Source organism: Thunnus maccoyii, chromosome 13 (assembly GCF_910596095.1).
Source record: "Thunnus maccoyii chromosome 13, fThuMac1.1, whole genome shotgun sequence".
Classification (NCBI taxonomy): Eukaryota; Metazoa; Chordata; class Actinopteri; order Scombriformes; family Scombridae; genus Thunnus; species Thunnus maccoyii.
The window spans coordinates 3072996-3099925 of record NC_056545.1 but is presented as its reverse complement, the minus strand read 5'-3'; the positions used below and the strand labels follow the sequence as shown (position 1 = coordinate 3099925).

Genomic DNA, 26930 nt, shown 5'->3' with positions numbered 1-26930 from the left:
CACTCTTTTCTATTGTTCATATAAAAATATTGATTGTAGCAGCTTTAAACATATTTGAAATAACTTTTTTTTTCAAATTAAACCACTTAATGACAATTTAATGAGTACAGGCTACTACTAATCCTGTGTTCAAAGGTTTTGTTCACCCAAAATCAGAAAAAAATCACTTTCCTCTGGTGGCATCAATCCATTCAGATCATCTGATTTGTCCAGGTTTGCAGATATCTGTTGTTCTCTGGACAGCAAAATGGATTATTTAACTCCCCCATCAGTACTGGTTATGCAAGAGCTGTCTACATCCAACTGAGACATGTGCTTTAATGCACTGTGCTGCTTTTTTTATATACATATAAATCTCTTGGGATTTTATCATTTTTTAAAGGGAATTTTTTAGATATACAGTATATCTTTATGCTTTCTGTTGTTGCACTGCTGTGAGCTGGGAGGAACAGCATTTCATTTTTTTTGTGTGTGTGTATGCAAATACACAAGAAAACGACAATAAACTTAATTTTGAAATCTACTTTCAACCAAGTACAACAGAGGTGAATCAATTTAATTTGTGGTGCAACAAGCAGTCAATGTTTCCTAACAATATAAGCATAATAGAAAATGCACTTTGGTTAAAGACACGATGAGTAAAATGTGAAACGGTTGTATCAGCAACGCATTTGAGCAGAGCAAATGCAGGACAAAATAAAAGCATGAAACAAGGCGCTATCAGTTCGTCTCCACCTGGAGTTGTACGCTGTATGCTAAACGAATGGACAACTGCCAGTTTGTATTGGATCGAGAAAGGCGGCCGTGAGCCGTGGTGCCTGAATTCATTGCAGATGTGAGCTGTGTTTTCTGTCTTTCCTCCCGTCTCTCCTCGCAGACTCCGGCTGGAAATCTGAGCTACTGTTGAAGTCATTTCTTGCTCGTGCTGACAGCGGTTTGGAGGCAGCGCTACTTCCTGTCTCTTCCACTGTGGGACTGTGAAGCACTGAACTCACTATTGTTCTGTTTCATACTGAGGCTTTGGGCAATTGAAAAGCCCGTTCCAGCATGAACTACTCTACCTCTGCAAACATAGAAAATACATATAATAATATAAAATATAGAAAAAAGAGACAAAACAAAAAGGTCTCTCTTTAAATGAAACGTTTTTATTTGGCATTGTTTTCTTGCAAAAAATATATAAAAAAAAAAAAACGCAAGCATCAAAGAATCACATGTACAGTACTTAATTTACACACATTTAGAAAAAAAAAAATTTCAATGATCAGTTTCAAACATGTTTTTTTTTTCCCCACTGGTGAAAAGTCCAGAACAATAAACGTTGTGTTGAAAAGTTGTTTTTTAAAACTTAAAAGATGCAGATTTATGAATCAAAGCAGAAATATTTAACTGCACACAGGAGACGTTTGGTGTTATGGCTTCGTGCAGCTTTTCTAAAACCATAAAAACAGCGTCACGCTACACATGAGGATACTTCTTGCCTGAGGACGTCCCGTACCTGGATATTTCTACAATGTTAACATCTCAACTCAGTGGAACAAACAAACAAACAAACAAAGAAAAAAAACGTATCACTACTTGTTAAATGTTGCAAGTCATTGGGCAATGTAGCGCTCTCAGCAACAAACCTTTTCACAAAACCTACACAGTGAACAACCAACACATCATATTCACAACGGCGGCCCTTAAAGGAGCAGACCAGGCTTCTCGCATGTTGTAGCTGATTTACTACAAATTAGGCAGTTCTGACTTGTTGTAGATTACGTTTGAATCGCAGAGCTAAACATCTGTTGTACTACAAGATAAATCCCTGATGATTTTTGAAAAACCCCAGAAAGCTGTTTAATAACACTAATCAATGCTCTGGTTGACGCCTGGATGGAAGAAAAATCCATCCATGAAAAGGTTTTTTTACCAGTTTCTCAAGATGTGACTCTTGTTTTCTCTTGTTTTTCTTGCCTTCGTTTTGTACAAATAAAAATATAAATGTGTAATTGTGTATGAAACTATTAAATAATCTTATAAACGTAATAATAATAAAACATCCTACAAATTCTGCAAGGACATTTCTGCTTTACCGACTTTGTTTGGATTGTTTGCAATTAAATTTGGGGTTGAAAGTTGTCTTTTTTTTGTTTGTTTAATTTCTTAATTTTAGATCCAGATGGTTAAAGAATCTTTGAGAATTCAGGAAAGACTTTTAAAGCATCGTTAAGTGTTATTTTAACAATCTTCTGAGTTTTTCAAAGCTCGGCAGGGATTTCTCTAATTCAGACATTTTCATGTATTTTCTACCTTCCGCAGCGATCGCTTTATATTCGTTTCATGAATTAAAAACACTTGAAACTTGCTTAAACCGTCACAGTGAACATAATGTCTGCAGACTTTCCATATCAATCTACAGTAAAAACAACATTAACATGGAATAATATTTAGATTTAGAGCAGAAATGTTCACTATGGTGGATTATCTAAGTCGAGCAAGTTTTAAGTGTCTGCCAGCTGAAACAAGAACTAATGGCTGCCCGCAAATGAAAGAAAAACTTTTTGCAGAATGTTCAACAGTGATGTGTGTGTGTGTGTGTGTGTGTGTTATCTGTAGTAAATGTGTTAAACATGCACAAACACCGGAGCAGTCCTTCAGGCTCAACTAGCTCTCAGTGGAAAAAAACACAAAGAAAATACACAGAGCAAACCCAAGAAACAAGAAACTAATTCAGTGTATGATGCATTCTCAACACAGGCACAGCAGATCACTAACCTTTGACCTTTTCACCTTCAGTAACAGTCCAAGGCCACCACTAACAGGTCTGTACACTACATGTATTTACAAACAGTACAAGGGCTTGACAGCAGTTTGCAAAAGAAAAGGCCCCCAGTGTGTCTGATTGGCAGTTTTTATCTTGTGTTTCAAGCTTTAGTGTCTCCTGATGATCTAAATGTTGATCAGAGTTTTTTCCCACCCAAACGAGACATTAACACCTCAGCATTCGTAATTTTTTTGGCTTGAAAACATTAAATTTTAAAATCAATTTCTACAAATATTGGAATCAATCAAAAACTTGAGCAAACACACTGACAAGCCTCCTCTCGGTGTGACTGTGAACCAACAGTAAAGAGCTGCTGAACAGGCGCAGCGTTTGGTCTCTGACGTCATATCCCGTCCTAAAACTCCGGACCAATGAACACGGATCAACATGCACACGACCCAGACGCTACCATGAAATGAAAATCTGAGTGCCAAAATATCTTAAATAACAAAATATATATAATATATACACTTTCATAAAAAAAAAAAAAAAAAGAAGATGATGAACATGAGGCACCATCATACACACAATGAACAACAGTTTGAGGAAATAGTACAAAAAAACAGAACAGAGGAACTGTGGAAGCAAACATTCATTACACCTGTCATACCTGTGTGAGTGTGTGTTGGTGGGTTTCGTGTCTACGGATGTGATTGTTCCTGTGTGAATCTACTGAATACTGTTGATTTACAAAGCATGATGGGGGGGGGGGGGGGGGGGGGGGGGGCATGTCCGGTCTATGAGGTGGTGTTACCCTGCAGGTTTCAGATCGGTGGAGGCTTCCGCAGCTCCGACACACACTGACAGCTGGCTTCAAGACGTCACTGCTCGTCAGTCGGGGGGAGTTTACTGGGAGGACAGAGGAGGACACAGCTGTAAACACCACTGTCACACACTCACAAACATCTTCTTGTGATTCTGGCTACAGTTACTACACAGGACAAATAAGCTGCGTTATGTAATTAACCCTTTCATGCATAGTGGTCACTACAGCGGACAGCTGTTCAAAAGCCGTTTTCTTATATATGCATGGGGTTTAATGGTATAGTTGCATATCAGCCAACACACTGGACTCTAGTGTGTCATCCCATACCCTGCCATCTATTGGCCAGCCTTTGTAAGTGCAACACAAATTTCTCAAAATCAAGATGGCTGCCTGCCCGCCGGAAATGCTCTTCAGCTCAGGAACATCTTGCCAATCCTTCTATAGTAATAGACCCTTGCAGGTAAATAAAATTTTGTAACATCAAGTAAAACCTAAGGAGTAATACAATTGTTGAAATTTCCAAGTATTGATTTTATGTTGGGAGAAAATGACAATTCATCATCTGTCCACTAAGTTGGACAAACTCATTGAAAAAGTTGTGTTTTTCATGCCTAAAGAGGAATAAAAAATCCTGACTGAGGTTATCATAATTCATGCATGAAAGGGTTAAAGGAGAATTCCAGTTTATTACCATGTTTTATTTTTCCTAGTTTTGTCCACCATTTCAACCAGTAAAATTAAGACTGTAAATAGCATCTGGAAACTCAGCATCATCACTAAAAGCCCGATGTGGCAGGAAACACGAGTTGTTTGCATCCACAAGTTTTCTTGAGCAGTGACGGATTAATACCAACATTTCAGGTTCCATCGCTCTCAGTTTTACTTCTGTATAAAGTAGTTTAGATACTCTGGCTCGTTTACAGCCTGTCTGATCATCTGACTGCTTATGTTTCATGGCCTGTCACACTTCATTGTTGTGATGTAACCACATTCCCAGATCCCAGCTATGTCAAACTATTCTCATGTCACAAACGTTTTTGTACATCCATAAATCTTTTCTTTTTCTGCATGCTAGCAAGCTGGTATCAAGTTATTTGTAATTGATGCTAAAGCCACATCTACTAACCAAAAAACATTACAAACCAAAATGTCAAACAGCTTCTGTTAAAAAAGGACGTCAACCATGTAAATGAGCCAACTGTGCATTTCCTGAAATACAGTATTTACATAGTTACATATTTACATTTACATACAGTACTTCTAAGAGTCTTCAGTTTTTCCAACCATGACTTTACTTCACAGAATGAACTGTTTTGATTTTGGACACTTATGTCCAATTATGAGCTTTATGAGCTTTTCTCTCGCACAAAGAAAAGACAAACTTTACTTTTAGCCTCTCAAATGGTAAAAACTTAAGAGCAAAACTGTATGTTTTTTTGTGGGGTTGTAGTGAACATTACAGTTTTGTTTTCACATTGTGAAATACTGAAGTCCTATTCATGTACCGCTATAGTTACCTTGTCATTGGGGCCTTTTTTGTCTCCGTTGACGGCCTTTAGCAGGACAGCTTCCTCATTCTTTGTGTTGGTCTTCATCTCCACGACAATGTCATCTTTGGTGGTCTTCTCTTTGGTGCTGCGGACAGACAGGCATTTAACAAAAACCCAGGTAACTGCACATGACATTCCTTATTTTAACATTAGTTATAATCAGCGTTGGTTTATTGTGTTATTATACCTAGTTTAAGTTTTCTTAAACGCACAATATGTAATTTCAGCCACTAGGGGTCTCTCAATCAAAACAATAACAAAAGACGGAGTGTGATGACGGTGTGAAGTAGCAAGGAATCATGGGAGTTGTTGTCTTCGTTGTTAAATAACCAGTTTCACCAGGATAGGATTACTCCAGTGTCAATCATTCGGGATGTTTTTACCAGGAGCCGAATTACCCGCAGAGGTCTCCTCCTCTCCAGAACAAACGGACCCGGTGATTACAGGTAAAAACACTGAATAAAGCAGTTTCACCTAAATAATCAGTGTTTCTCTGACGATGTACGGCGACCACCGGACGTCCGGTACGGGCTGTTAGCCGAGCTGCTGCTAACACTTGTTCAGTTTATTTCTCTTATAACTTTAGATCCAGACGTTCAGTCGGTTTCTCCCAGGAGCCGAATTATCCGCAGAGGTCTCCTCCTCTCCAAAAACAAACGTACACGCAGATTAAAATCGTTAAAAATACCAATTAAAGCTGTTTCACCTAAAAAATCAATATTTCTCCGACGATGTTTGGTGACCACTGGACTTCCTGGAGGGGCTGTTAGCCGAGCTGCTGCTAACGTTTGTCCAGTTTATTTCTCTGATAACTGAAGATCCAGACGTCCAATGACTAAAATCCTTCTTCCAACTAAAAGATATAGTTAAAAGCGACCTAAATTTATCATGAAAATGTGGCTTAAAACTGAATAAAAGTCAATTTATAACAGTTTCTGTGTAACAACCACAACATTGATGTATTATCTTGTATGTGTGTAAGTTACTCTTTGGTAGACGCCATTGTAGCGGACAAACACAGCGCCGCTGTATGCATCTTGTGCGTGTTTACTCTTTGGTAGAGGAGGTATGACGCCATCGACATGCGACCAAATGAAACGGTCTGTTACTTTGATTAAATTACAGATTTCTCTGGGTTTGAAAATTGTTGGAAATATTTGGGATAATGTAAGTACACAACTCAACAAAATACATAACATAGGTCTAGTTGTTTTTTTAGACATTTTAATGTGGAATAATTACATATTATACCTTTAAGTGAGTTAGTCTTAAAGGACAATACTTTTCAACTTCCTCAGCCTGTCTGTGGCTCTCAACCTCAAGCCAATTCATCTTTAAAAAAGGTCACATATATATATTTTCAGATAAAAAGGGTAATTGAATCAAGCTGGTCACTGTGGTTTTTAGTAAACATTACTCAAACAGGAGTAAATAGTGCATTTCTTGGGGACTATTTTCAGCTACAGATTGAATGTGGGACTGACCCGAAATAAATTACATCGGCTGTGTTCATAGTAATGAAGGAATGTGTCAGTAAGTGCGACAGCGTGTCTCATTCATGTGTTTTGTGTGTGTTTTTTGGACAGTAATGGAGCTCTATGGCACAGAGGAATAATACTTCATCACTGAGTTCATAGAGTCAATTCATTTGGTCTTTCATTGGGATTGGTAGACAAACATTAAACATTAAAAAGGTGTTGCGTTGCTCTATAGACATCGCAGCATTAGAAGAGATGGTACTCACATCTCCTGCTTCCCTGAGCGCCCGCAGGGGATCTTTCCCTTCTTGTGCAGGAAGTAGAGAACGCTGCCGAGGATGGCGAGCAGCAGCAGACTCAGTATGATCACCACTATGATCACTCCGCTGCCTTCAGCTACACAAACACACAGACAGAGACAGAGACAAGAGAGGTCAATCACATGTTAGAATCACTTCATCTAGAAACAACGATAAACTTTAGAGCTTCTTCTCTGATGGCGGTCACAAACAACACTGATGATGTAGACAAAGCCGTAGTCGTGCACCTGAGATCATGAACCTGTTGTAGGTAAAAGGAGGGTGTGAAGTTAAATGAACTGGGATGCTTATGGACTTCTTCCCAAGCAGGAAGGTCTAACAAAAGAGAAACTATTGGTTGAATTGTAGGAAGTGCATATCTAAAAGTCGGAATATTGCTGACTCCTTTTTTGTTAATCTGCTTCTTGCAAATTCAACAACTTCACTGAAGTGCGACACTAAATAACCGGATTACCCTTTTAAAAACAAGGAAAGTTCTGTTCTACACCTTCACATTGCAACTACTTTATTTCCTAAGTGGCTTATTTAACAAATTCAGTTTCTTTATGCATAAGAGATAATTAGCCAAGTGTGAAATGATGTTATTATATTTGGGCACAAAAATGTCATTTATTTTGTTCTGTGACTCGTAGCCTTAATATCTGACTTCATTAGGATTACATTCATGAAGTAAAGATGAGTTATTCAAAACAAAGAGGACACTTTGTTTTTTATAGTCTGCTTCTTCAGTTTGTGTTCGTTTATCATTTCAAGCCCTGTCATCTTATTTTGTATCCAAGATTATATTTTGGCAGCTCAGCCTGCAGGTTCCTGTTCAAACAGTCTCCAACTACACGAGAGGAGATATTTACTTTTGTTTGTTTCATTTGTTTTTGTCATAATGCACGACTGTATTCATAACACACTCATGTCAGGATTACAGGCTCCACTCAGCTGTAAATAAAAGTGAAAAAAAAAGCAGATTTTGTTGCAACCAAAGTGTAAACATAAAGCAAAGCAGCAGTCACAAGCAGAAGGTGTGAAAGAGACATTTCAAGGATGCATGTTAGTGACGATGACGACAGACAGAAATCATAGCAAGTCAGTGCACTATTACTAACATGTCCAGCTGTCTGCTGTAATCCAAAATGTTTAATGCATCAGAGTCATGTGTCCCTTCAACCTCCACCTCTCCCCACTGTCCAACACCTGAAGTTAACTTTCCTGATGTGTGAATTTGTTGTTGGGATGAATATTTTGGTAGAAAACAAAAAAACACACATACAGCAGAAAAAAAAAAAGCACAGAGAAAGCAGCACAGGAAAACTCGGTGTAGTAATAATAATGTAGTTGTTTTGCAAAGACTGTGGACGGATTGAGATGCTCTTCATCCTTTGGTGCACCTGGGACTTTGTTTTATATTCAGAGCTGTGAGCAGACAGGTGGGACAGAAGAAAACAGATCTCCGTTATCTTTACTCCCAGATTCTGCTTCTTCTGGCAGTTTAAGGTCTTAACGCTCCAGCGGGGAAAAGTGCAGCTGTTACTAATAACATTAACGAGCGTCGCAGTGAGCCAGGATGAACAATACAAGGAGCCTGAAACAGACAGAAGCAGCTAAATATAATTCATCCATCGTTAATGTTATTATTTACACCTGTGCTCTTCCTACTATTACAGGGTGACATTTACATCACTGCATCAAGCTAGCCTTGTTTTTATTTCATGGTTTGTCTGAGAATTTATCTATTAATTAAATGATACAAATATGTTATCTAGCCAAAGGTTGATCTTTATGATCTTCTGCTTTAACCCTCTTAAAAGCTTTAGAGCTTTTACAAACTTTTAATTGATTCTTAAATTTTGTTCACAGCATGTTCTGCTGCTCCAACAGTTGATACTTCTGGGCCGACATTTATCACAAATTTGAGCCTTTACCTGTGATACTCTTTTGTGGATTTTATTCACTTTTCCTGCGTAAAATCATGCATTAACTAGATCAGCATTTTGAATACGTTGGATCCACAAATCCTGAGAGACAAACTAAGAAGACGTCATTGTGAGGGTCATAAAACAGTGATGTAATTCAATTTTAAAATAGAGCTTGTACTCCTTGCTTGTAGGAAACTTCATAAATATCTCTCATGTTCTACTCTGAGGGAATGTATACGTGTTTCTAGTCGAGTCGAGACTGTCTGTCTGTGTGACTCCTAGAAGAGGTCAATAATTAGAAAAGCGACCAGTAAACAGGATCTGTTTCCTGACAGATATATTTCACGTTGTTTCTCCTTTTTTTTATTGTTATTTTTAACGGGTGGGAGTAAAATGTACTTAATTTGGCTGCTGTATTCCCAACAGGCCAGTGAAGATTTTAATGGTATGAAATGAAGGCTCAGACAAAGTCAGAAAATTACCCCATAATAATGCCCCTTCTCCATACTTAACAGCAATTTTTCCTGGTATGTAAAAACCCGCCATAAAAATACACGACTGTCTGGAAAAGTCTGTTGAAGTGGGAGACGGTTTGTTTTCAGTGTTTTGTAACGTATTTGTGTTTGGGATGAACAAATAATGTTTTTACAACTGGAGAGCATTTGGTAGGAATGCAAGTATCATTACAAGGGTTGGCGTGCTCGAATTTGCTGGTGTTATGATTTTTCTCTCTATATCAAGTAGAATATTTAATAAGCCCACAGGCCATCCAAAAGATCTGCCAGCAAACCAAAGACAAGTCCTAGTGTGGAGTCTCTGTATGAAAATCATAAATAATGTATAGAGTCGTCCCGATGCTTCATTGTCACGGACAGAACTTAGTTGAAAGTGTGAATATTGAGACAGAAGAAAGTCTTTGAGTTGGAAAAACAAAACAAAACAAAAAAAAAAACGGAGCGAGAGGGACAAGAGGAGGAGACTGTAGGGTAACGATCTTACCGGGAGAGAAGGGAGCAGTTGAGGTGACCATGGGAACTGTGAACAAGTAGAACAACACTTAAGAGCGGGGCAGCTTTTACCCAAACATACACACACACATGTACGTCTCATATTTAATTCCCGGCTGCTTTCCTAATTACACACAATCCCGCATCGCTGTGGAGGTGTGAGCGAAAACTGAGGGACTGAATATGTTCTGGCGTCTTCTATCTGTTATATAAATGGCTTTTTTTGGCATTCAAACATGGGTGTCTGTTTGAAGGTTAATGCTCGTTAGGGCTTTACACAGACTCAGAGTATTTGTCACCTTGTGTTTGAGTTGTAAAGTTATAAAATCAAAGAAAAAGAGTGTTTTCTGTTCTCTCACAGGCTGCACCAGCGATGGGTTTTTAAACTCCTTCTGTAGTTGAAGCTTTAATTTATGACCATAATTAATTTGAGAATTCTGCTGCATATTATATAATGTCCGACAGTCCACAAGCATATAATATTAAGTTAGAACTCTCATTTATGACACACACACACATGACACATGGCACGAGCAGGTTGAGTTGTTAAACACGAGCTTATTTCTCTGGTTTCCTCTTTGGTGCAAGAAATGTCTGAAATGAAATATAAGGCTGGAGTTATCCTATATATCGAAGGCTGAAGAGCAAAACCTCCGATCTGAAAAATGCACTTTTTTGAGAAAAAAAACTTGTTTTCTTGCATAATGCTATTTGTTAAGGATACCCGACACATAATACATTGTGTTTGGACTATATTATTATATTATGTGTTATAGATAAAGTGCAGATAGGAGCTTTTCCACTTGGTACAAGTTGGAAGAGGTTCTACAAAACGATGCTCTAAATTAAGTTAATAATTAAAATAAAATTAAAAATGAAATGAAGTTTGTTTTCAGGTAAAAAGATGTAGTAAATGTAATAGTTACTACATTGTAGTATACTAGGCTCAGAATTCCTTAAATTCAGTGTATTTGCTTCCTCGTCCACTGGAAATGAATGTTCAGTGATTGTGTAACACACTCGTGCTGTAGCCTCTCTACACATCCAGGGACTCTGCGTTGTGTTTTTGTTTAGGGCAGGATTATCTTCATTATCTTGCAGACAGACTGAATATGAGCAGCCTTCCTTGTTCTCATCATCCAAAGTGAAATCCGCCAATCAGAAAATTCTGCAGATAGGAGGTTTTGTTGCGCTCGATATATTATTAATTAAGGACTCTCATTTAATTCCTATTTGCTCACACGCTGTATAGTTTACTGGATAGTAAAGCCTTAATTTCATCCACGCCACCTGAAACTTTATGGCGGGAAAGTTAAACTGATGACTGAGAGGTGGAGTCAATATAATCGCTGATATCAGACACCTGATTAACACACAGACGCTGAGGAAGGCAGAGTGTGTGTGTGTGTGTGTGTGTGTCTGCAGCATTGTACGTTATTCATCTGTAAGACTCTACTGCAAAAACTGCCTCGTTACTTCTGATCTCTGGTCACATATAATTACACTTCTTCAAATGTACCTCATGTTCACACTAAACTGGGAGGAACTGGTTTCAAATACTCAGCTCTGTGCAGATGGCGTGAGCTACAAGAAATGTAGAAATTAAACTCTCTCATTTCATCTGAAGTTTTTAAAAATGGTAAACTCGAGTCTGTAATTGCTTTTCTTAATGTGAAAATAATGTCAAATGCGTGTGTGAAGTTTCTTTCTGTCCATGTTTATTCTTGTCTCTTGAAAAAGAGATCCTGATCTCAATCAGACTACCTGTTTAAACAAAGCATTAAATAAATAAATACATAAAAAGAATGATTTCATAAAAAGAATACTGTAAGAAGAAAATTTGTGTGAATTAAATAAGAAATTTAAAAAAAAAAAAACCTTCACACAACCACAAAAATCATCAGAACAGAACTCCCTCCATAAACAAAAATTATGAATATCCAGTAATATGTTTTGCATACAACATGTGAGCAAACAGGAAATTATGACCAGAATTCTCTAATAAATAATGAAATTGATGAGATTCACTGTGAGAATGCGGAGACTGTCTCCCGCACTCATGATCATAATTAAAGTCGTCCTTCACTCAAAAAAAAGTGTTTTTCTTCTTGTTCCTTCAGTTGGATGTTTGAGCTTCACTGTGCAAAATGACGTATTATGTATCACGTTCATGTGTTTAAAGATGTGCTCGCTAAAAATCTAAGTTAAAGGCGTGAACCTACAAGCAGGATTTGTGACATCACAACTATTTAGGAAGCTGATCCTGGTCCGAAATGCAACTTCCACGTAGTGTGATGTGGAAACTTGAAGCCTCCAGTGCACAAATGCTAAAAAGAGAACGAACTTTACAGTGAAGATTACTTTTTAAATAAAAAATATTTACATATTCATAGATTCTGGATTTTTAATGAGGGAGAAGGAGGAGATTTAATTTTAAGAATTTCTAACTAGGTAACTGAACTTTTTTTGTGGAAAAACCATATTAGACACAAATTATTATTCAAGGCAGAGTATTTTTATGTCTTAAAACATGTCTTGAGGGGAGCCTTAAGGCTTACAAAAGCCTAAAAAGCAGGTTTTTAAAATCCAGCAGTGATGCAGCCTGTGAGAGAACAGAAACGCCGCTCCCTCTATGAACAAGCATCGTGGTGCCGTCCCATCACATCTGAATAAAGATTTGTACTAAACGGGGTAAAATATGAAAAAACATAACATGAACCAGCACTAATTGATGCAAATGTGACTGCTGGGGATGTGAAATCAAACACATTTCAGAAGATTTACTATTTCAAAACCTAAATGTGGTTCCATCTCCGTCCCATGAACCCACATCATGATCCACTCATACAGATCCTCCAGTGTGTGTGAGAGAGAGAGAGAGAGAGTCTCTTACTGGCTTTGATGCTGAAAGCCTTGACTTCAGTGCCCATGTCATTGGAGGCGTTGCACTGAGCGCTGATGTCCGAGGTGACCTTGACTGAGATCACGCTGTGAGTCATGTGCTCATTCGCCTTGTTCATCACCTCATTCCAGCTCTGTGGAGACACACACACACACACACACACACCTTGTTGATGAGGATAACATGAACATTTCTTTCTCTCCATTCAGCAGCGTTACCTGCTAACGGGAAAATGCAGCATTTGGGACAAAGTATACTCTCATAGTCAAAATACTGCAGGTTGTCACAACTAGCAAAACTACAGAATAAATCGAGGAAAAAGCTGCCAGTAGCGTTGGCGTCTCACTCGTCAACTTGTAAAACAAAAAACATAAATAATGTATGTAAAGGATTCTAACTTTTATTAACATGTGAGGATCAGTAGATCCGGTCGAACCTGCTTTATGTTGAAAATAGTAAACAAACTAACCGAAACAAAGGTTATTATCTAAAAAACTTTTAATCGATGGTTCGACTTTTTCACCTGCAAATCACCGATGTGACACTTAAGGCCTTTACACACTGGACATTTTCGTGTGATTAATTCGCACGTCAATATATTTTTTCGAACTGTTGTTTGTGTCATGAGTACTTTCAGACAGAACGCGAATATTACGAGGCGAAAAAGCGACGTGATTTTTTTTCGGAACAGGGTTGATTTTTTTTTAAAGTTTTCACACAGCGAATAAAAGCATCAACCAATCACAAAGCATGATCTGCACAGACAGGTGTTGAGTATCCTGCGGTGTGTGTTTTGAACTTATTTACTGTATCTATATTGATTGATCAGCTCCCGGTCTGTCTGTGAGCACTGCAGGCAGACAGGTAGGTTCACTCACTACATTGATGCATCATCACCATGTATTTATAGATACAAACACTGTGGATTTCTTCCCGTGGAGCCGACATGCAAACTGTTTAGCTTCAGTAACTTCCTGCTGTCAGTCGGCCTGGTGAAGGCAGTTTGTCCTCTCAGGAGCGCAAATTCGTTTTTCCGTGTTTCCGTCGCAAATTTGCATCGCTGCCAGTGTGAATAGTTTTGATGCGAACTATTCGCAGGCAATTATTTCGCAATTTTGTGTCGTTTATTTGTGTCGCCCCCCAGTGTGTAAAGGCCTTTAAGCTTCATTTATACTCCCGAGTGGACGGACGCGCACACGGACAGCTGCGGACACCACGGACGGATAGTTGATGTGTTTGTACTACCTTCTGGGGTCTGCGTGGAGGACGCGTTCCACACATTAGATCGCCGTCTACAGGAACACAGTGTTGTGACCACACGGACTGGTGTGGACGGGTCCACGCGGACACAACAAATTGCAGGTACGCGGATGTCCGCACAGAGCCTACACGCACGCCATCTGATGACGAAATTTACGTCACACGGACCCTAGCGGACCCTCGCGGACGTGGCAACTATAATTTCAGCTTTATGGAGCTGTGCCATTATCAGCTTCTCCAGACAAATAAAACAAAAAAACAAAGACAACAGGGAACAAAAGTAGTTTGCAAAATCTGAACCAATTACATACTAGTATTTTGAGACTGAATAACTTTCATATTCAAACAGTTTGTGTGAATGCCATCAACCCAAATATATAGCAGTGACGGCAGTGTCACTAAAAAGCACTTCGTATAAATCAGCTGTCAGATTTGGTCCATACATTCATAGTGCAAGACTTTAATTCAAGATGTTGCTCTGATCAACTTCACATGCAAACTTTAAACTTAAATCATATGTAGAGTCTATTGTTCATGAGTATTGAATGATGAATTGCATCTCCAGCTGTCATGAAGTCAGTCAGTGCTGCGGGTAAGATGGATACCTGGCTGCCGATGATGTTCCAGGAGATGCTGGGTGGTGGATGTCCCTTAGCCTCACAACTCAGGTTCACCATCCTGCCTGTTGCCTCCTCCAGCTGCACCTCCTGCTCCACTCCCAGCAGCTGGGGACTACCTACACACACACACACACACATCATCTTTTAGTAACCTTACTATTAGCCTCTTTGCTGATCTACTTCCATTTGCTGTTGATTTTCTGTTAATACGTTTCGATAAATAAATGCTAATTGATGACACCGGTAAGCCTACGAGTACAACAACAGGGGCAGGTCATACTCTCTTTTAACAGAAATATTGTTTTTACTCACAAATGAATTCCAGTCAGTTCTGCTTTCTGTTCAACATTAAACTACTTTGTGCACATATGTTTCACATTACAGTAAAACGCATCCGGTGGCTGAAAGGGCACACTCAAATCTCTTTCCTGGTAGGTTTTTAATGTGATGCAATCTTTTATTTCAAGTTCTAAAGATCAGTGTTTTGGCACCTGCCAACGGTCACTTAGGGTGATCAAATAGGAGGAAATCTCTCTCTTCTTCTTTTTGGATATGTCAACTTTTCCACTTCGGCCAAGCATAAAAACATTTTTGCAATATTTCAGCTCCTTTTTTTCACCCTGAGGTTCCTGCATTCCCACTAAATTCTTTGAGCACAAACTGGATATGCCTAAAAAACTAGTGGATGGAAACCACCAAACTTTGTTTTGGCTTCAGCGATACATCTAATGTAGAAGACTCTAGAAAAAGTCTAGTATTTAGAAGCTTCCCTTTGCATCGTATCATTCATAAAGAGAAGTTGTTTGATGGTGTAGCGGATCACTGACCTTGGACGATGATGTGAACGGATCCGCTGGTGTGCAGGGTGGGGAGGGAGGGAACGGTCACCTCACATACATACTCTCCTGTTGTGTCATAGGTGGCGTCCTGCAGGTGCAGTGTGTTCCCCTTACCCACCAGCTTCCCATTCTACACACACACACACACACACAAACACACACACAAAATCAGCCACCCGCATTGTAAAGAGGTAAAGCACACTTAAACTAAATTATATGACTGTACTGTGATGAAACACATTAATGCTGGTGTTAATATTGACACTTGACACCACATTTTTTTTAAAAAAATCACCATTTCATGGCTTGAAAATGGCTCAACACCTTCTTGTTTTGTTTTAAATCAGCCCTGAACCTCACAGGGCCAATGCTCGACCATTTGGGACTTATCTATGTCATGAAATACCTCCCCCTCCCACACTACATAACCACGAGGCCATTCCCCCCTACAGTTGTTACCCTGCAGTCCTCTGCTGCATTTTTAAAAATACTCTGGGAGGGAGGGAGCTAGCAGAATTTAGGGTGTGTAGTTATTCTTTAAATTCTCAAGTTCTTGTTGTGGCAGAAAGAGATGGATGAAAGAGGAATCAGCTGGTCGAGACACAGGTGTCAGATGGGGAATCTCTGTATTCACAGTGGCCCCACTAACAACGTAGTCAGAGATATCTTCCAACATTACAGAACGTGACATGGGTTATGTGTGTATGTGGACAGGTTTCATCTTGTTTACTAGACTCTAACTATCCCAAGGGGGGAACTTTTCTCAATCTCACTTATCTTGGACTTTGACCAAATGTGAGTAGGTGTCTCTGCACTCTGTCTGTGTGTGTGTGTGTGTGTGTGTGTGTGTGGTGTACTTTGCCCCTTTCTCAATATTCCAGATGTCTCCTATTTGTTTGGTGGGCTGACATGTTTGGCATCAGTACAGGTCATGATAGTCGTAGTGACCTGGCCCTGAATTGCCTGCTCATTCCTCTACATTCTCCAGCTGAAAACGATGCTGCTGCTATTCTACACATCCTCGGCATGCTGGAACTTCATTCATGCAATAGTGCAGCATTGTACTGAAATGTGTCTGCTCTACATATTTTCTTTGCTGTATCTGTTTACTCTAAGATTGCTAGTCTAATCTGACTGAATCTAAACTAATGATGCAGCCGTACACATAATGTTATGTGTTCCTGCGTACGTACCTTGTACCACACGGTCGATGTTTTCAGGGAGGACAGAGCGTTACAGGTTGCAGTCAGATCTTCTCCTTTGAGCATGACCTCTGAGTCTTTGGGTACCACCACAGCCGGGTCCAAGTCTGAACACAACAAACACAGACAAGGTGAGTCAATATTTGTGTGGGAAGCGTTGAATTTTACGGTGGCTTAAGCCTGAACGCAAAAAATAGCAAAGTTGATATGTTGGGAATCAAATTGTGAATTAAAACAATATTTCTGTTAAAAAGAGAAACTCAGAGCAGCAGAGTAGGGATTATGACATGACTACTGATGAAATTAGTGCTGTGGAAATGTACATTATACTGAGTTTATCAAGTCAACAGGTAAGCATGAAGGAGGTGTTGAGTTTGCATCAACAGCAAATCAAAAGATGAGAAAAAACTGAGACTTGTTATTATAATATAATGAAATATTGATGGCCAAAGCGCAAAACTTCATATCTGCAGAATTTTCTGATTGGCAGATTTCACTTTGGATGATGAGAACAAGGAAGGCTGCTCATATTCAGTCTGTCTGCAAGATAATCCCGCCCTTCGTTGTGACAGAAAAATCACACAACAAAACAAAAACACAATGCAGAGTCCCTGGATGTGTAGAGTGAGTCAGCACAAGTGAGTTACACAATCATTGAACATTCATTTCCAGTGGACAAAGAAGCAAATACACTGAATTTAAGGAATTTCCCACTTAAGGAATTCTGACCCAAGTATACTACAATGTAGTAACTATTACATTTACTACATCTTTTTACCTGAAAACAAACTTAATTTTATATTTAATTTAATTTTAATTATTAACTTAATTTAGAGCATCGTTTTGTAGAACCTCTTCCAACTTGCACCAAGCGCAAAAGCTCCTATCTGCACTTTGCAAGGCTTTAATATCTAGTCAGTATTGTTAACACATAATATAATACTATAGTCCAAACACAGTGTATTATGTATTGGGTATCCTTAACAAATAGCATTCTGCAAGAAAAAAAGTTTTTTTTAGTTTTCTCAAAAAAGTGCATTTTTCAGATCGGAGGTTTTGCTCTTCGGCCATCAATATACTTATAGGGGAAAATTCAGGTGAATAAAAAATGTTTTCTAGTGTGTGTGTGTGTGTGTGTGTGTGTGTGTGTGTGCTCATTCCTCACAGTTAACAGTCAGCTGCATTTCTCCTTTGACTTCGGTATAGCTGTCGGTGTCCAGAGGGCGACACTGGTAGATGCCGCTGTCTTTCCGTGACACTGCCGACAGGAACAAAACATCACCGCGGCTCTCCAAGTCCACATCCGGCTCCTGCAACAAATACTCTTTTTTTGTAACCTGAAACCATACTGTCATGGGAAATCTTCAGATGGGCCAATAAATCTTCAGGTCACCCACAACTTAGCATTAAACTCAAGACTTATAAGAGAAAGACTCAAAAAAAATACACTTGAAGCTGGTAGAGTTCAAGGTTTACTTTGCATAAAAAACAATACCAAGCAAAACACCATATTATATACTTTTCCATAATTTCACCCAATGTGGAGCTTATTTTCTAGACTCCACCTCATTTTTTACCATATTCAAAACTATTTTTTCATTATTTCTGAGTTCATTAGTGACCTTGACACTTTGGTAATAATCCAAGTATGATTCATTTTAGAAACAATGCTGTCTCAGACTTCTCTAAAATATATCAGTTGCACCTGGCTTGGAAATAATAATAATGTCTCAGCATCTTCCACATTTCTCAAAATAAAAACAGGCCTAGCCGCCTTTAATCATCTTACACAGAGAACCAAAATGTTACTTCACTGATTAGCCTTCTTTTTAACTTCCCTGGGAACTGTCTCTTATTGACATAAATGTTATCTTTACACATCCACTGGCACATCCGTTCCATCATGGGAAGGCAGCCTCCACCACAATACCGGGATCATGTGAAAGTAATTACAGAAACTAGACATACTGTATTTCCAAAGGACATGGAAATCGTTCTGTCAGGCTAGTCCTGTGGGTGACAGTCACAGACTTAATCACTATATTGAAAGTTCTGACTGAGTATCATCACTTATTTTGTGGGAAGAGGAGTTTTCTAGTGGAAAACAAGTGATGAATCAAACCCGCCCACTGGTGCATCATATAATCCTTAGAGTCCTTTTAGTGATCAAGCGCAGCCAGAAAATCCTGCTTTGGTTGCCAGTTTGCTACAATAGTTTTTCCCAAAGCATTTGTGCATTCATTTACTTTCAGCATTCAACTTACATAATAAAAAACTTGTGCTCGAAATGTATTGTCACAAGTTGATGGGATTAAAAAAAAAATTATGGGTATTTTTTACAATCTGAGACTTCTTTTCATAATTTTGACCATCATCATAATGTTTTACTGACCAGTTTCACTGCTGAGACCTTTGGACAGAGGAGTACATCATGGCAAGAAGCACAAGTGGTCAGACTTTTAAACAAATCCTTAATGTTTAACCCTGAATGTCTGTAATATTTATATTTAAATGTTTATTGCATTGCAAAACAGTCAGTGTGTTAAACTATGGAGATTGTGTTTTGTGAACACTGAACCACAAAGTAGGTTTCAGAGATCTTGTGGAAATAAACACCTGACAGTTTGAGTAATAACTTGTAAATATTTTCTTTGCTTTCACTTACGTATTTTAGACAATACGGCGAAACTCTGGACTTGTTTAAAACCTGTCTGATTACTTGTGTGTTTTGGACTTTTGATGATGTCGATTGGTCAGCCCCTCGGTCCAGAGAGAAATATCTTGACATCTACTGAATGTATTGCCATGAAATTAGCTAAAGTCATACATTATCTTTATGGAATGAAATGTAATACCTTCCTATGATGACTGCATTTGTACCAAGCGGCAACCTCCGCGGTTGAAAAATGAAGCCAATGCGGAAGTGCCAAAAGCTGCAGTTCCTTGAATGGCCGCTTGAGGCTCTAAAAGAGAGTCAATCTCCATAGACCCCCATGTCAAGATCCCCAACTTTACAGTAGAAATTAACATGTTTACAGCCTGGTACAAAAAACGGTTTTGGTCTCTATAGCTAATTTCCCCTTTCATGTCAACTGTACGGGGGGTGAATTTTTTTATAACTCACCCGTTTAAATTTTATGAAGCTGTAAAGTTATGCATAATGAAGGACATGGCTGCTTTGAGTGACAGGTGGCTTGTTTCAGCCATTCGGCCCGCCTCTTTACCCATTTTTGATTGGCCGGGTGTTAGGCAGCGTCACGTACTGCCAAGATGGCTTTGAGCTTCAAAACCACTCTTCAGAAACCAACGCGTGACGTCACCGTGACAACGTCCATATTTTTATACAGTTATGATTTGTACATACAATGTGTCAAAACTTAATTGGAGGAATAACACTGGTAAACATTTTAGCATCATGAATGTTGCCGTGCAAATCTTACCCTTTGATTCAGGTAACAGCATGGTCTTTCCTTCATGAGCACCCAAACGTTGAACCTTACATTTTACACCCCACTAGCAGTAAGAATTGTCATCTCTGAACCAAACTATTCTGTTTTCTGGTGTATAACGACTTTATAGAGGTTTAGTCTTGTGACAGCAGAGTCTAGCAGAGTCATTGTGTCTCCAGATGTCAGCAATATATTTTGATGATAGAATGATGGCCAAAACTAATAAAAAACAGACTATTAAAAAAAACAAAAAAACAATGAAACAAACAATTTCACATTTATGTCTTTCACAGCTAAAATTATGCTTTTGTTTCATAAGTTATGGTTACAACAGCCACAAACCAAATGTCCCTGACTGCCCAGTTAGGGAAAGTTAAACTGGCAGTCAGCTGAGGTTTTTGTATTGTGCACACATACAATGGATGTGTGTCTAACATGGGAATGAGTCCTACCCATGAGCCCTGTCAGTGTGGCCTCCGGTCTCAGACCTCAGCCTGGATCAGTAGGGTCAGAGCTGACAGAGCCTTCACAGACCTTGCACACTCATGTCTACATGGGGCCCTGTGAGCTCTGCATATCAAAAACATTCTCTACATGTCTCCTGTGTGTCACCCATTCTCTCTTGGGGGACTTATAGGGTGAGAAAAAGCCTTCAATTCTTACTTGTTCTCTGTTAAAAATGAAGGGCGGCGGGGGGTTGCCATCACCCTGGCAACGCAGCTCCACAGTATCCCCCTCTTTGACCAAGCCCTGGGGCGACTCCTTCCACAGCTCCGCCATGGTGGTGGGGTCTAGACACACACACACACACACACACACACACACACAAAATCAAATTAAGCAGGCTTATTCAGCGAGCTGCTAAAGTCACTTTACGAGGCCATTTCCATAACGCTGACAGCACAGACTGTGTTTGGCTCTGCCTGCCACTGTGTCACTAACAAAACAGTTTCAAACAACAATGGACCAACAGAGAAATAATGTAGCTGTTAAAGTGTTATTGGATGATGGGAAACATTTTTGAACATTTCATAGTCTAACCGATTAATCGACTACTTGAGAAAATAATTGGTGGACTAATCGATAATTGGTTTAATATTGTACTTCCATAAGGGTTAGAAAAGGATAAAAATCTGTGAAGCAGAGAGTAAGATGTGACTTTTAGTCGTTAGTATGAGTCAAGCTTCAAAAAGATGTCAAATTGGCATCATCAGGGTTATCTTTTCAAACTTAACCCTATTTTTTTACAAGTTAAGTAGAACTCTTCATGACGACTTAACTGAACTTAATGTGTAAAACTGGTGGAATGCCCCTTTAAAAGACTAGCTGTTTGCCTAATAGGTTAAGGAGAATTGGAGTAATATATTATCAATATAGCCTGAAAAATACTGATATTAATACTTGGGAGTTTAAGAAATCTGAGGATGTATTGTCCGATGATATTTTTTTAACATAAACAATCTGTCTCATTTAATAATATGTTTAATAATCAATTTGTTTAAAAAAAAATGACCAAGACACATACTGCTGGGGACATTTTACAATTAAAAAAATCAACTTGACTGTTTCTAAATGACCTCAAACCTTGTTTAGTATTTCTGTACTGCAATTTCTTGTTACTTACTCGGCCAACATATACAGTACAGCTATACAGATATATCTGCCATGAGATAATATCAGTAGATATATCAGTTTGGCTGATTTATTGGTCTACCACTAATTATCAAAACCAAAATACTGTAAAGATGCCAATTTTTTTGTTTTTAAAATTGTACCTTTCCTCCAAAATTATAAGAAGCTGCTGTTATCACCAGCACTCTCATAGATGCATCGGTGTGTGGGTGTTCCTGACGCGTCATTTGAATATTCCGCAGACAGCGTGCAAGTTTGACTCATGCATTAACATATGTTATGTTATGTGTAACTGAAAAACAAATATCTTCCAACAAGGATGCACCCGTTGAGTTGGCCAAATAAACAAAACAAAAGAGTCTCTTCACACAGTCCCCACATTTATGTTATAATGATATCAAATACAGAAAAATATTAAACTTAGGAACAACAGAAAGTATGGCACAGTCAATTTAATAGATAAATACATTAACAGGATTAAGTTAAATAGTCACTATAAATGATCTTATATCAACAGAAAGAAACATGAGTTATAACAGGATTATTTCAAAATATCATATCAATCAAGGAGGAGGGGTCAAAAAATACATAAATAAAAATGTAAAAAATCAAGGAAGGCTCAGTGTTAACTTACAGTGAACAGTGATGTTGACGCTGTTGGATTCGACTGTCCTGACGGCTCCTGGAACAAAGAAGATGACCTCGCAGGAGAAATGAGCGTCCTTGTCCTCCTTCACCACCTTGTATTCCAGCGTGCTCTGGACAGAGTAGAAACTGCTTCTCTCTCGAGTCACCAGGATCAACACGTTAACATCTGGAGTACGGACAAGATGATACAGATATGTAACAATGCAACACCACCACTACTGGTATGAGATTTTAATCAGTTTTCACACATCAGAGGCACCAAATGAGTGTTTTGACATTTGAAAAACAATAATCGTGTGGTCAAGTGACTTCTGGAAAGTGTAAATAACATATTCATTTTCACAAACCTGGCAAGTACCAATAAGACTTAGGCTGAATTCATTGATTAATCGTTTGGTCAACAAAATGTCAGAAAATGGAGAAAAATCACCGTATATACAGTACCAGTCATAAGTTTGGACACACTTTCTAATTCAAGAGAATGGGAAGGTGTGTCCAAACTTTTGAATGGTAGTTGATGTCTTGTTTTGGTCGTCTCAACAGTCCAAAACCCAAAGATATTAAGTTTACTATCACGTATGACGAAGAAAAGCATTAAATCATCACATTTGAGAAGCTGAACCCAGCAAATGTTTGGCATAAAATGACTAAAATGAATAATTGATTATTAAAATAGTAAATGGAAAACAGGTGATAGAAAATATAAAATAGATACATTGTCTCCTAGCCACAATATTGTGGCTAGGAGATATTCCAGTGCTGAATCTATGTACTATATTTGAAATTAAATGGGATATGGCCTGGATTTCATCTGAAGAAGATCCATATTGGTCGAAACGCCGTCCACATGCAATGAAAGACAAATAATTTAGCAGTTCTCTTTTGTTCTTTTCTGGATTTACACCAAAGAAAAAACACTACGGTGTTGTAGTTACTGTACATGGCAGACGCAGAGACACACACAATGGCTCCTCTAGTATTTGTACTTACGTCCTGGTACAGTCATCAGTGGCATGTTGTTTCTGTACCAGGTGATGTTGGGTTTCGGGAAGCCGTTCCGAGCCTCACATGATGCGACCTGGATTGAGAGTCACATTGACATATCTTTATTTTATATGTCATGCAGTGTGTGTTCATACTGAGGCTTATTGTATTGGTTCAAGCTTTGTATCATCTGAGCTTAAGTGGACCCACCTTAGAAGGCAGCTCTTTGGTCACCGAAATCCCAGTAAGGACACCTTCGATCACTGGAGCCTCTGGGGGAGCTGGATCAGGAAAAGAATCACTTCAGTTATTCATAGTGAAGAACTACATCATAAAAACAGAGACCTAGTATCTCAAAGACTTTAAATCTTCCTTTGAGAGATGTTTTTTTTCTGCCTTTCATGGGCTTCCTTACCAAACACTCTGAGGTGGGTCTTGCCCTCAGCGTTCCCCGCAGCCAGCCCGTTAACCTGGCAGAAGAATTCCCGCTCATCGGAGAGCTGGACATCCTGGATGATGAGTCGAGATCCGTGCTTGTCCGAAGTCACGTCGATGCGTCCGCTGTAGTCTGTGTTGTTGTCCACCATCTCCTGACTGAAATCACCGTAGAAGATCCGCATCCGCGCGCTGTTACCTCCAGCTCTCTGCAAGAAGACGCACAGTCATCATTTACTCAACTTTTACTACATCTTAGATATACAGTATTTTAGAGTTTGCTCATATATTTGGTTAATATTGTGTAGTTTTGCTTAAAGTGACTCAGAACTGTCTGATAAATACAAACTTTAAACTAACTTCAAATAAATGCAGACTCTTTTGGGTGAAACGAGCGTCCAGCTGTTCAAATTAACTGCAGCCTGCTGTCTGACAGGCAGCACAGCAACACATCTGCACATTAACTGTGACTGATTGAGTCATTTGCCTCAATTTTTTTTTTTTAATTCAATTTTTTTGACATGCTGCTCTGATTAATTACTGCAAAGCAAATGTATGATGTGATCCATCGATCAATCCCATACTGAGCTGAACCTCACAGATTCCGATGTGTTTCACCCAAGCAGCAACCTCTGCGGCTGTAAAATGAAGCCAATGCGGAAGTGCCAAAATCTGCAGTTCCTTGAACGGCCACTTGAGGCTCAAAAAGCGAGTCATTCCCCATAGACCCCCATGTTAAAATGCCCAACTTTACAGCGGAAATAAACATGTTTACAGCCTGGTGCAAAAAATGGTTTTGGTCTCTATAGCTAATTTCCCCTTTCATGACAACTGTACGGGGGTGAATTTTTTTATAAGTCACCCGTTTAAATTTTATTAAACCGTAAAGTTATGCATAATGAAGGACATGGCTGCTTTGAGTGACAGGTCCGCCAGCCGCTAGGTGGCTTGTTTCAGCCATTCGGCCCGCCTCTTTGCCCATTTTTGATTGGCTGGGAGTTAGGCAGAGTCACGCACTGCCAAGATGGCGACGGCCGGAGCGGCTCACTTTGAGCTTCAAAACCGCTCTTCAGAAACCAACGGGTGACGTCACGGTAACTACCAATCAGATGATGGTTGGAACAAACGCCTCACTCATTAAATAAGTGACATCTGTTGTGTTATTGCATCTGCTCGTTTTCCCTGAAACATTATATTACATATAAATATTATACTTCATAAAAGTGTAATAATTTCCTCTGACATCAGTGGAGGTGCTCTTTATTCACATAAAGTATTGAATATATATGGGAGATGGTAAAACATCTGAAACGACCCCAGAAATGTTATTCGTAACAGTTTTATCATGTTTTCAGCACTGAATTTATGTTGGTTGTGAATCACTTTGTGACATACTGTATAAATGATAATAATGGCTGTAGTAGTAATTTGACAATAACATTTCTAATATTTACTGCAAATAATTTACAGGATCACATACTATATATATCAGTTATCAGAGTCATTGATTGATTGATACTAAGAATTCTTATTGCGCTCAACCCTAAAAAAAACACATCAGATGTGGACTTTATTGACTGTAATTTACTGGAGAAAAAATAATCTAAGAAACAGCCACAAACAGTTGTTTTAAAGATATTTTGTGTTGCGACTCAGCAGTCTGCTTAATCCATCAATACGACACACGATTACCTGGTCAATGCATCATCAGAAATTGCAAAAATTCTATTTTGCTGGACTGCATGTGGTGAGATGTGACATTTTATGAGACTAGTGTGTCACTTTGCAAGTAGGGGACTCATGGAAATCATCTCTAAGAAATGAAGAAAGGAGAAGCAACATCACATCTAGGTTTGTAAGTACTTATGGCCAGATTTCATCCTTTTATTTGATCTATTTTGACCATTTTTATTCATTTGTTTATCATTTTTTTCTGCGGACAATGATGCAAGAAATAAAAAAAGTCTGATGCTTCAACTAGAAATTGAGCTTGTCACTCCCTGACTATGATTCAAATGATTGAATCCTGCTCTATGCATCAGCAGCTGGATATGTCCAGATATATATAGTGTCGGTTTTCACAGAGAGCTCAGCAGTACTCACCACAAACCACTGGATCATGACGAAGCTGGGCTCGTTGTTGGCTTCAGTGAAGCTGTACTGGCAGGGGATCTGAGCCGAGTCACCCAGGTACACCTCAATACTGTCATGCATAGTCAGCTCCACCTTGGCCCACGCTGAAAAAAAAAAACACAGACATGCACATAAATCAACTCTGTGCTTTCTGCAGGTGATGTACCATGTCACATCATTCATGAGCCAAACTCAACACAAGAAAACCCGACATTAATTCTAATCATTACCTACATTTAATTCTAATTTTGACCCTCAACCCCTAAAATAATTCATCGCTGCATTGTATTTGGCAGATGACTGACTGTCTTCCCAGGCCAACCTGGAGCCAGCCTGCCATGTTCACAGAACAAAGAAGAAAAGGCTTCTTGTCCACATGGCATAATTTTCATCTCCCTTCTGCCTGGCTGAGCGTAACCACAAAACCACATCTTGGCTAGAAAATCAGTTCCCTAGGCATCATCGGGGGGAATGCAGGCATGGGAAGGCTAGCCAGTCTGACACTGGGATGTTGATTCAGAGAGCCAAGTGCTTTTTAAGCCATGTTGGATTTGGCTGGTGTACCAGAGGGGCCAGCTCACACGGTAAAAAAAGAAAAACAAGATGGTACAAAAAGTTTAATTTCTCTATTTAATCTGGTTTAGAGTTGTTATGCAAAATGGCAACGGATAGTCTTTCCCCCTTTCCTGTACACATCAACCGTCAGGTGTCACTGTTTGATGTTCAGTGGAGTTACTCTTTCATGTGTTTTTATTGACTATTTGCCTCAACTCGCCTACTTCTGCTTACACTTTATGTTTGATATTTCTATATTTATGTGCCTGGCTTTTGTCCTGAATGCAGCTTTGAACAGAGACTGTAGCCTCCCAGTATGATTGAATCTGTTGTTTTGAGAAAGGGGGGATGTACTTACTTTTATGATTCTTACATCCCAGCAATTGAGGTCAACAAATGGTGTTAATCAATAATCTTTGGTCCTAAAAAGG

The 26930-nt window shown here is 39.0% G+C and overlaps 1 protein-coding gene across 2 annotated transcripts in view; it reads right to left on the bottom strand.

The window, feature by feature from the left end:
• Window positions 1–1128: 1128 nt before the first annotated feature.
• The window catches only part of mcama (melanoma cell adhesion molecule a), a 64197-nt gene continuing 38395 nt past the window's right edge, over window positions 1129–26930 (bottom strand). Inside the window, exons 2-16 of one of the 2 annotated variants that reach the window (XM_042430468.1) lie at window positions 25915–26048; window positions 23792–24020; window positions 23587–23657; window positions 23383–23470; window positions 22379–22558; window positions 20776–20903; window positions 17829–17973; window positions 16655–16770; window positions 15450–15591; window positions 14608–14738; window positions 12734–12875; window positions 9833–9868; window positions 6870–6999; window positions 5093–5210; window positions 1129–3658 (exon numbers count right to left, since the gene is read on the bottom strand). In XM_042430468.1, coding sequence (XP_042286402.1) covers window positions 3656–3658; window positions 5093–5210; window positions 6870–6999; window positions 9833–9868; window positions 12734–12875; window positions 14608–14738; window positions 15450–15591; window positions 16655–16770; window positions 17829–17973; window positions 20776–20903; window positions 22379–22558; window positions 23383–23470; window positions 23587–23657; window positions 23792–24020; window positions 25915–26048 — 1793 coding nt within the window. In that variant the 3' untranslated portion in view covers window positions 1129–3655. The remainder of the gene's footprint in view (window positions 3659–5092; window positions 5211–6869; window positions 7000–9832; window positions 9869–12733; window positions 12876–14607; window positions 14739–15449; window positions 15592–16654; window positions 16771–17828; window positions 17974–20775; window positions 20904–22378; window positions 22559–23382; window positions 23471–23586; window positions 23658–23791; window positions 24021–25914; window positions 26049–26930) is intronic. The other variant, XM_042430469.1, reaches the window with a different exon arrangement.